Below are 12,248 nucleotides of genomic sequence, written 5' to 3' on the forward strand. Positions count from 1 at the left end.
AAACAACTTTTATTTTCTTGATATGTTAATTAGATGTGGTGGTATGCCAATTTTTCTAAAAGGCAGCAAACCACAGCAAACCGGAAGTTACTGTCTGCCACACCGGAAACCAAAGTTTAAAGGGCAAATTAAAGACGCAGTTTTCCCCCTTTTTACTTCCTTGTGCGAAGTAAAAAGCAAGTATTGAAATCGCGAAAAGTTTCAGGCAGCATAGTTTAACGAAAATATCCATTTTGACCGCTATCGAATGCAATTTAACGATGTTTTTGCGTGACATCTGTACGTAAGGACAGAATAAAAGACTCTTTTCCTCCAAAAAATTATAAAACTGCTTTAAAATAAATTCTGAAGAGAATTTTTCGTGTTGTCTGTACGTATGTATCTCGCATAACTCAAAAACGAGTCTGTTACCCGGCTCACTGATCTCAGTTTCTTTACTCTTATATGTTTGTAAATTATGCATTTTTTGCTTTAAAAATGATTGAATTATGTTGTTCTTATCTTCCGGTTAAGGGTTTTATGCCTTTAGGAAATCTGCAAGAAATATTTGTAGAATTATCAACAATTTAAAGCTTTTTAAGTGCGGTTAAGACTAATTTTTAAATAACACGGCGGATATGCTTGTTTACATTTGAAACAGAAGAATAGTAGATTTGTTGCCAATATAGAGAGACTAAGCTTCGCAACAACAAAGATAACGCCTTCATTTATTATTGCGAATTAAATCATGCTTAACTCTTTTTTTGAATTTTTTCGAGGAAGTAAGTGTTTAAGATTTACTTCCTAATTTTTAATATAGATATTTTGAGTTTTTATGTATTTTTGTCTTGTCGCGAAGTGAGAACTCAATTATTTGAATGAGAAATACTGAATCGTCTGTGAAAAACTGTTTCTTTTTTGTTTTGTTTGATTAATTTCTTTTATATATTGTTCTAGATTTATTATAATAATTAAATAGAACATGTGGCAACGATTAGATAGTTCTTCAAAGGATATAAATTTTGTGTATTCTGAGTTATAATATAAACGAAATATAACGCTGTTAAGTGAACCTAGCGCCAGAGTGTCGCTATGATAAACAAATACAGTGAATTTTAAAGAGTGCATTTATTCTATTGTGGTTTATGCGCTATCGACGAAGTAGATTTAATTCAATCCAATAAGTTTAAATAAAATGCGTATAATTTAATATTCCGTACAAGGAAGTCATGTGGTGTACACATCAGATTTTTTATGTTATGTTTTTAGATAAATAATTTTAAGCATTTCAATATGTATCGGTAATGTGGCAAAGTATTATGCATTTTCTCATTTTCATTTGGCAGTGTGAATAGTTGTGTATATAGTCATGTAACGTTAATCTGAAAACTGTAAATGCGATTTTTGATTAAATGTTTTTTATTATTTATGTTCACAGTAACCATGATAACTCTAAAAGTTCCTTATGGAATCACTTGAAATTTTGCAAAGTTTTTACATTATTATGCATGATGTAGAGTAGAGTTGAAGATGATGAAGAGTTAGAAAGTTAGCCTTATAGAATTTTATTATGTCATTTTTCCTTCAATAGTTAAAATATTTTTTAGTGTTGAGTAACATATTTGGCCATATATTTTTAATTAATCAATATTTTTCTAGTGTTCTGCTTCACTGTATGCTTACGGTTAGTGTATACAACATAAATTTTTTATCTGTCAACTGATTGACAAGAAGCAACCGCAATTATTATCAGCCTTGTGAAAGAATAACTTATTTAGAGTAGAGGGCATGTAAAATTATGGATAAAGATGAAAAATCGTATCAGTAGTGAACTTCTTGAACCTTTCATCCTTGATATTAATGTCGCTTGATATCGTCTTCAAAATTATATTAACTTAGCAAGTCTTCGTTTACTCGAGTGATCATTGATGACAAATCTTCAGTCCCAAAAGACCTTCTAACAGAATACACATCATCTAAATTTTCAAGTCTAGGCTTAATCTGATCTTTTATTAAACTCATCTGATCTTTAAATTCTTTTTGTACACATGTTTTGTTCTGGGCTTTATGTTCTTTATCCTTATTTATAGTTTGCCGTTTTGTACAGAGAATTTGTATTCGAGATCCAAAAATTGTGGTACTGATGCATCCATTTCTAGATTTGAAGAATCATATGATCTTTCTGCTAATTTTTCTATACAGTTAAATTCTTTTGAACTTGCTCCACAAATATTAAACCATTGCATGGAAATGGTGTTCCTCAGTTGCAAAATTTCCTTCAATCATAATAAAGCAGATTTTATGTAGCGCATAAGTTTTTCCCTTCAAAATTCATTAAAGTGCTTTTGAATTATTTATTTCTTCGTCTTTTCATTCTTTACAAACGAAATTTCTGTTGATTCTTTAATAAAATCCGTTTATGCTTGGATGGCCAAATCTTGCAGACAACGCTGGTATATTCTGCCAAACTACTAGAGCGTCTTTTGTATTAGACACAACGAATGATATGAATAGACGCAAGTGATGATATGAATACACTGAGATCGTTCTCAATTGTTCTGAGAAATCTTGTTTATAGAAAGAATGGCCCGAATACTCATTAAATACTCACTTCAAAATTAAACACTTTTCTTTCAAATGTACCAGTTCCAACACAACAATGCCAGCTTTCTGAACATTAATAAAACTTTCGGTTGTCTAATTTAGAAACGCTTGCACTATAACTTCTGCAAAAATAGAATTAAATTTTCTTTATTTGAGTAACAAGTTCTCTTTGCAGATTGGACTCTCTTAAATAAACGGAAATCTTTTTAGATCTTCGGTTCTTACGACGCTATATTGGTGCGAATTGAGTTGAGCTTCCACAATAGCTGAAAGTGCTTCTTCCCAAGACAATATTTTTAAATGAAGTTCTTCTGCTGCCGATTCCTTATCTGCTCGTTTGTACCTGGATGATTATTTAGGCGAACGTACAGTATCTTCTAAGAGTTTTGCAGGGTAATGCATTCTTTGCATAACCCAAAATTACACATTGGGCAACTCATATTTGTTCTTTCTATGTTCATTTGTATACAACGAGCACAGCGGCGTCTTGATTTTACAATTATTGGAGGGTGATCCCCAACATTCTGGAGATTCTAAGTCATTTTTAACCCAGCAGTACTTTTTAAACTTTTAGTGGTCTTGTGAGTAGTCAAAGGGTTAAAATAATTTTCGTAGTAATGTTTATGAATGTATACTTGCTTCATCATCAATAAAAGCAGTAAATAGTGTTTGATGAATTCCTGTTCATTAACTACTAATTACCGCTGCAACAACTGTTTTAATTTTCAAAGTTTTATACATTGTATTTACTCACGTATCCCCATTTTTTGCTAATTTTATCATAAGAAAATCGAGAGGGGGGAATTATGCGAGTAATTTAATTTCCAAAGGACCCGGTTACAGTACGAACATAACAAATGAAACATCATCATGGGTAGACTGCCGGTAACTCTCATAATTTTTTAAAAAAAACCACATTTCAAAAAGACCGCATAGCTATGTTAACATTACAATATCTAACAAGATACCTTCATTTTTATGTTCTCTGTATCTTGAATCTCGCCTGCTCTTATTTTTGTCTTCTGTCACTCCCTAAGTCTCAAATCATTTAATGCTGCTGGAAAGATTGCTTATGTCTCGGATGCAGTTTTGAAAGTTGTCGTCATCGTTATTATGGCTACCGTTCAGTCTGTCTTCAAATGTACAGTGATCTTCAGAACCTTTCAAGAGCATTAGATATTCCCGTTTTCTTGATGTTCTTCACTGTGATTTATCACAGCTCATGCATCCAACATCCATGAACAAATAAATTAGTAAAACAAAAACAGACACTACATTGACGAATACGTTTTAAAATTTAGGGAAGCTCGCTTTCGGAACTTTTTCTTGAGTAAAAGAAAAATTACGCGAATACTTAAGAGAATTTCACAATCATATGCTAAGCTAGGCGGGACAAATACAAGAGAAGGGAAAATATTCGAGTAAACATGGTATTAACTGTTAAAACAGTTATTTTTTTCTGATTTTTTTCAGCTTTTAATATTTCATCAAATTTTATTTAATTTTTTATTTGCATTATCAGTTAACTGTTTATAATTATGCATGTTTATTAATTATTTCTTTATTATGACATTACTTTTTGCCCTAGGATTACCTTTTCTTTCCCAGTATCTGTATCGCGTGGGTGGTGATAATTTGCAACAATACATGAGTGGGTAGTGAGACTGAAACGTTTGTTAAAGTACTGTTATAAAGGATATTATTTCGATGAAGATTTCAGAATTATCGAGATTTAAACTGTAATATAACTCGACAAAGGAAATTACATTTACAACGGTAATCAAGTCTAATACTAAATTCATCGGAATCTAAAGTTCTCTTGTATTGTAAAGAACTCGAAAGAAAAATCATAAAATTATAGGCTTTTCCTTATGCTATCTTTCCTGAACTCCTCAACTTCCCCTCGCATCTCCTCACCAGGACGCTAATTTAAAGTTAAGGTAAGTGAAGGGAGTATTTAAATGGGTGAATCTTGGAGTTTATTCAGAGCGTATTTTTGCTAGCCAGCGTACGTCACGCGTTTGTCCTTGCTGTTACGTAGAGTTAGTTGCTGATACGCCTTTTTGACCATTTACATAATTATCACGCTGGGTAGGTTGTCGAGTCAACCTACTTAGTCCTTAACTTAAGGTACTAGTCCAGCACTACTCATTTGACTTGAATTTATTGTGTTACGGTTCTTAAGTTCCACCGCAAGTTGTCGGTGTTATTGTAAAGCACGAAGTACGTGTCTTTCTGTTCATAGTTGAAAATAATAAAGGGTTATTTTCACCATTCTTCGGTGCTGGTATTATTTCACGCCTGCGCGAGAAGTCGCCAGGTTCCTTAGTGGGATCTAGTAGAGTTTATGTGGCCAAGGAAAGTAAGATCTTGTAAAATTATATTAATCAAACTCACTATTGTTCTTAACAATAGGTGTAAATAATATTTCTATATAGTAGTGTATTATTAAGAGTTAGAATTCACAAAAAAATTTCACAGAAATTCCAGGAACAGTGAAATTCCTGAAATCATTCAGTGGGATTTGAGAAAATTTAATATATATTAATTTATTATTCTTCAAGTAATTATCTGGTTTATTTTATTATTTTTTGCTGGTTTACTAAAAAATGTACAATTTTGGTCTTTATAAATTTTTTTAAAAATTTATTTGAAATTTTAATTTGACAGCTGGAGTAATAAAAAATAGGAAGAATGAGAATATGATAAACAATGTATTTTAAAATTTCGTGTTATAAAAACTAATTTATAATGAAAGATGTATCATATACGCTTTGAATTATTTTTGCAGATACAGTCGAAGTCAGCTGGGATTACACTAAAGACACATCATTATGCAACACGTACTGTGATAGTGGAAGTGACTGCTGTGATAATAATGCTAAATGTTATTGTGGAACTAAAGGAGGGCAGTATGAGTGCGTTTGTAATGCTGGACACTTCGGAAGTGGTCACAAACATAAGTGCCATTGTAAGTAGTCATAAACATCAGTACCATCAGTGTCATTGCATTCATTTGTTAATATTTATCATGATCGAAAATTATGTTATTTTGCTTTCATTTTTAGAGTGTATAACTATGAATGATACTTTTGTTCATATACTAAATTTTTCTCTTTGAAGTTTTGATACGTGTTTCTGTTAGATTTCACATTTCTGAATCCAAATACTTTCATTTTCCATTTCCGCAAACCAGTTTTTGAGTAATACAAAAACCTGAATCCACACTGCTTTTATTCATAGCTTTAAGTACATTTTAATGAATCTAATTTCTAATTTTAAGTTAAGTGGAGGTAAGTAACTTTTATGCTTTCTTATACTGCTTTATATATCATACGTTTCTCACCAGGCATATTATTTTCGTATAGGGAAAATTTTTATGACTGCCACATCCGTTCTTACAAAACGTAGGAACTGATAAAATCTGATTTTATCAAATATTAATGCACAAACTCTAAATCAGTACAAAGGTACTTGCTATGATCTTTTTGTAGTATAGTTTGAAGAAGTAATACATGAAAATCTTCATAAGTTCCTTTGGTGGAAACTGAAGGAGCTACAGTAATAACATATCCATTCACTTATATTGCATTTTAGTATTTAGATGAACTGCTAATTTTCTGAATTATGTGTTGAATAATCTAATCTTGATCATCATGACAGTAGTACTGTTTTCAATCCCACTTACTATATTTATGATTTTAGGTTCTGTATTTTACTTTACTTCTGTAAAGAATGTAACTGATTTGTAACTTGCTTATGATAAAATATTTTACTTCAACAATAGTGACCATTTTGGACTAAAATCGCCGTTTTGAAGCAAAATTCGATTTACAGAGGTATTATCGCATTCTCAATCAGCACACAAGACACCTGCAATTTACCTGAAAGATGCAAAATGCCGGAATATGCAGATGACTAGCATTTCACGGCATGCACTTATTACAGACAAAATTAATGATGTCTTGAAGTTGTATAAAGAGGAAGATTGAAATGTCAACTTTTCATTCGGAAATCGCCATTCATTTGGAAATTTTTATTCGGAAAGAGGACTTTCGGCTCGCCTTATATTTTGAGTGCTCGCATGCCGCACAGACACTATACGTTTACAAACATCCATGGATTCTTCGGATTCAAACCCAAGCCCTTCGGTACGGTAGTAGAGTCCCTAACCACTATCCCGGTTGGGCGACTGAGATTCTATTTGGAGAAACGTCGTAGCCTCTTGGCAAAGCGGTTTATCATACTGTACAACTGATCCTCGCCACGGCCGTAATACAACGAATACAGTGATAATTTGCAGTCGGAGGATCCAGGAGGGTCACGTAGAGTAACGGGAGAAATATCAGTAGTTCACATTCAGAAATGCCGGAGACTGCTGGACAACAGTTTCGCATCGTTGTTAGGGATCGTGTAGCCAAATACCTCCTCCTGGGTCAGGAAACTGAGTGTGTTGCACAACACTAAGTAGCTTCATGTACGGTGCGAAGACTTCTGCATCATTACAGATTATCAGCAAGGCGACCATTTTCTTGGCTACTCTGAAGATAAAGCACAGGAATCAGTACCTAAAATGGCGTTTCAATGACGCACACGAACGCATCAATAACTTCACGACGACTTTAATGACAAATTTTACTTTGGTTTGCGGCATTATAAGGAAGTATCCATATGTAGAATCGCTAAAGTGAATGAATGTTGGAAACTTGCTTTTCATACACTCATATCGACACAGCAACTGAGTGTATGGTTATGGGTACCATTGGATAACACATCTTATTTGCCTTTAGTCCGCATATGCGAACTGCGATCAGCCACTATTATATTGTTTATTTTGGTACCTGTTCCATATATTCCGAGTCTTCGTCATCCCACTTTTGAACAAGACAGTGTGAGATTATCTGTTGCCCAGAATGTCTCAGGTTTCTTAAATAAGCAATATTGTCGGCTTCTGGCTTAGCTGGCATATTCTCCTTATCTCCCACCATCTGAAAACCTCCGGTTAGAGAATTGCAGAGAAATTGGCCCGACGACACTCAGCCATAGAATTGAAGTTGCATGCCTTGTAGCAGCCATTTAAATCCTATCTGATTCCATGTCCAGCTATCGTTTTTAAAGACAGAAACTCGGGATTCTGAGTTCTTCATATTTGGTACTGCTAACAGCTTTCCCTCATAGCGTGGAAATTTTATTAGCTTAGGAGTATAATTCAAAAAATAGCAGGCGCAATTAAAAACATCGCGATGGAAGGGCACCATTTCATTTTCAAATTTCAGAACTTTAAGCAAAAAGCACGTCGATCAGTCGCAGCTTAGTAAATGCATTATTTTCTTGCAAGTTTGGCGATCTGCTAAATTCGTTTTAAATATACGTTTGATTATATTACAGGAAAGTCATTTCCCGGTTTATTTAAACACAGAGCTGTTCAAAGCAAAGACAGCAAGATTTAATTTTAATTTTAGCATAATTCTTTTGGAATGTGATCTTCGGGCTACTTCCAAGGCAAAGAAAGGATACAACCAATTATCACCTTGGGTCTTCCAGGATTTGGGTATACCGAAACTGAATCTAGACATACAGTGTTTGAGTAGAAAATGTTTGATAAAGATTCACATTATGTACTCCATCCTGGAATATTTCTTGGTTTTCGGAATTAACGACTGCTTAAATGTTAAAGAAGAAATAGATTCTAGCTTAGGTTAGGTTAGGTTATTTAATTACGGCAAAGCCTCGAGGGCTGTCTGGATGGGATGCCTTCGTCGAGGACTTTCTAAGGGAAACTGGCTCGTATACACGTTACACATGGAGAAAACCACGAAAACACCCATGAAGCCAGCCCGTTCGCGAGATTCGAACCTCGGACCGAAGAACCAGTGTTCAGCGACGTTACCGCTCAGCCGCTGGTGGACTTTAGATTCTAGCTCTACACTGTAACAAAAACATCAAATTTACACTTCCTGGCCATTAAAAGCTCTTTCTCGTGAAAAATGTGCACCATAAACATGAAAATTACACGAAAGATTGAACATGCTGGGATATGCGAATGGTTTGCATATCAGGGAGTGCGTAAGCAAGAGTAATGACGCATCGAAGAAGCATAAAAAAACGGATTTAATCCTATTGTTCTGTTGCATATCACACTGATTCGTTGTTTTTGTATTGTTGTTTGTGTTATGCTTCTGGTAAGGAGAAGAAACGCATGCCAACCAATCTCAAAATTCCTTTGCGAGAATCGTAGCCTATCGGGATTGCGGATTATCGTACTGTACGACTGATATTAGCGTTGATCAAGATGAGAATTAACAGTGGAAGTTCTCAAGAGGGCCATAGATCGTGAGGGGAGAAATCTCAGTGGCACACACTTAACATTGCCTGAGACGACGCACATCTTGTGCGCTCTATTGTCAGATATCGTATAGCCACAACAAATACCCTAGATCAGAAAACTGTGGATGTTTCACAGCTCTAAGTAGCTGCATATAAATCGTGCAAAGCCGTTCGTATTGCTACAAATTGTCAGAAAAGTGATCTTTTCTTCGGCTTTCCTTGATGCTACAGCAGGTGTGATATGCTGAGCGATGCATAAGAACACATCACTGCCTTTTCCGATGCATCCTGTTTTTGATTACAGCGTCATGATGTTCTTATCCATATGTAGAGGAACCGAGAAAAATGAGTGCTGAAAGTTGCGTTTCTCATCATCACAGCGAAAGAGCACTTGGATTCATGGTATGGGTTTCCACTGGATACACATACAGTTCACTTATGATCTATATATTCGGAATTTTCCCATATCATAGGCTGTACCATGTTTTAGAGGCCTCCTTTACTGCATCTTTCAATAAAATGATGAGAGACCGCCTATAAATCGTGTCTTACGTTTCCTCAATACACAAGCTTTTTAATTCCTGCTTAGGTTGCACAAATTGAAAACATCTGGTCAATAGTAGCAGATACACCACCATGGCATCTAAAGCCGCTATATGACTTCATGCCGAGCTGTATAACTGTAGTTATGGTTGCTAGAGGCAGAAGCTGGGTATAGTGGATTCTGCAAGTTTCCTATATCCAAGCATTAATTGAATTCTTAACCATTTCGTCTGTGCATTACAATGTATTCTTAATATAAATATGAGTCTGTTAACTTCAGTCCTTCACAGAATAGCAATTTTAATAGTCAGCAGTGTATATCTTTTATTTTATTGTATTTTATTTTCTTATTATTTATTTTTCCAGTGTGTCCTAAAGGAACGTATAAAGCCGATGCAAGTAAACAGCCTTGTATACCTTGTCCAGAAAATTTCACAACCATTGCTGAGGGAAGTTCCAGTTTCTCAGATTGCATATGTCTGAATGGTTATCAAAGACATGGAAATTTTTGTAAACGTAAGTTATTTTATTATTATTATTTTCCTTTTGTTTGCACTTGTATAGTAAATTACTTTACCCTGAAAGAGAAAAGGGTAATTTAAATATTTGTATGAGCGTTGGTTCAGCGCAAAATATTTTCTTTCGAAAGAAATTTCTTATTAAAAAAACAATTTCAGTTTTTCAAAAATTTGGAAAGTATTCCTGAGTACAAAGTTTTTAATAAAATTTTAAGAAACGCTTTTTTATTTGATGTAAAATTTTAATCTAAAAAGAGTTTCATTTTTATATGTTTTGTTTATTGAAAGGAGCTTAATTATCTTTTATTTTATTAAAAATCCTTATATTATTTTAATAAAAGTTACTTTTATGAAATATGTCTAAGGTATATACATGACATATTTTTAAATAGTAAGTACTTCTCAACTTTCAGTAGCTTTGAAAAAAGTTTTATTATGCATGAGTATGAATACCATCAGAATATAAGATTGGAAAGCAATCTGTTTTCATATTCCATAAATATTATTGCAGACTACTTATTTGCTTTTCATTTTACAGCTATTGAGTGCGCAAAGCTAAGTGCTCCAGATGGCGGTGTTCTTGTCCCTTCGCGCTGTGAAGCTACCTATGGAATGAAATGCACATTCAAATGCAAGGAAGGCTTCTGTCCATACTCTTGCAACGCGACTGATTTACAGAGTACTAATGATTTTCCATGGCATCATTTACCAACTCAGTCCAGAGAATGCCTGGAAAGTGGAAAATGGAGTGGCGTAGATTTTCACTGTGAAAGTAAATTTCATCTCTTTGACTTAACAAAATCTCGTTTAATAATTTTACTGGTCATTTGAATTTTGGGAATACAGAGAAATGTTATTTTATGGACCCTAATTTGATGATTAACATATGTAACAATTCAAAGACCTAGACCAGTAGTTATCAAATCTTGTTCAATACTGCGAGATGTTCCATGTAAAATCTAATACGTTTTCATAATTTTATTTAATAATAATCCTCAAACTTTAATGTAGCTAAACCCAGACTCATTTTAAATCGTGTTAGACTTCGTTGATGCAACATACAATTGAATTAAGGGGGCTCATACACCTTAAACCCCTTATGATCTTCGAATATGTGACTGTTGCAAGAATTGGGATATTTTATTTATTTTAAAAGCAATTACTTCCAAATTTTTACAGCTGACTACATAATACAGCTACTTTAGAAACTAGTAACCAGAAAGTGTGTGTTGCCACAAATATTTTTGTAATTTAATCCGCTTTGTGACAAAAGTTTTCATCATGTTTTCACCTTGCGCGCATGATATTTTAAAAATGGCTAATGGTACATACTTGAAATTGGATGGAATTCTTTATATGGCCACTATTTTCTAACTGAACCAAAAATTTGATGAATATTTTAGTATTAAAAAAATTTATGTTCGAAAACATTACAGATTTTTTTAATAAAATACATTTTATAAACTCAACTCAAAATAAAATAAAAATTTAACATGACATTTTTAGAATTTTAGGTTCACAGTAGTTTCCAAATGTTATAAAAATTATATATTAAATATGGAATTAAATTATGCAACAGAATGTTTTAAACTGTGCGCGCGAGGTGGAAACATGACGAAAAATGTTGTCACAAAGCGGATTAAATTATCAAAATATTTGAGGCAACATAAACTTTCTGATTACTATTTCAGAAAGCAGCTATATTATATAGTCAGCTGTAAAACGTTGGAAGTAATTGCTTTTAAAATAAATAAGTTATTCCAATTCTTGCAACAGTGACATATTCTAAGATCTTATGGGTTTTAAGGTGTATGAGTCCCCTTAACTCCGCATTCGAGAAAATGACGCCAAAATTTTGAATCTATTAGTTTTGCTCTACTGAAATTTGGTGTTCAATTAACTAACTGATTTTATAAACTCTACGTACTCTAGAGAAATTCAAAGTTAAGTTAGTCATCAATTACATTAAATATTCAGAAACAATATTAATTAAATCGTCGAAATAATAGATAATTAATTAATTATTTTCTTGAATTTAATACAAAGAATTTCCAGTGCTGCGTATCAATAAATTTAATGTAAAACGTAAGAAATTTAATTTCCCATTGTATATAAATGCCCCACCTGATTTTGATCAAGCAGTGTAATTATTTTGCTTAAGCAGTCGAAGGTTTTATTTCGTGAGCATAAAAAGAAATATGAATTTTGAAGGTTAAGAAGCTTAACATTTAACTGGTCGCCTTAAGGATGCAGGTAATGTATAAGGATAATTAAATG

General features: G+C 33.4%; 1 protein-coding gene across 1 annotated transcript in view; it reads left to right on the plus strand.

Annotated features, from left to right (window-relative positions):
- LOC118202861 (sushi, von Willebrand factor type A, EGF and pentraxin domain-containing protein 1-like) overlaps positions 1-12,248 on the plus strand; it is a 139,873-nt gene that overhangs the window by 22,956 nt on the left and 104,669 nt on the right. The window contains exons 3-5 of the mRNA XM_085807230.1: positions 5,375-5,554; positions 9,820-9,969; positions 10,510-10,743. Coding sequence (XP_085663356.1) covers positions 5,375-5,554; positions 9,820-9,969; positions 10,510-10,743 — 564 coding nt within the window. The remainder of the gene's footprint in view (positions 1-5,374; positions 5,555-9,819; positions 9,970-10,509; positions 10,744-12,248) is intronic.

This window comes from Stegodyphus dumicola, chromosome X1 (assembly GCF_044657685.1).
Source record: "Stegodyphus dumicola isolate Sdum_Otavi_A_Nest chromosome X1, ASM4465768v1".
Taxonomy (NCBI): Eukaryota; Metazoa; Arthropoda; class Arachnida; order Araneae; family Eresidae; genus Stegodyphus; species Stegodyphus dumicola.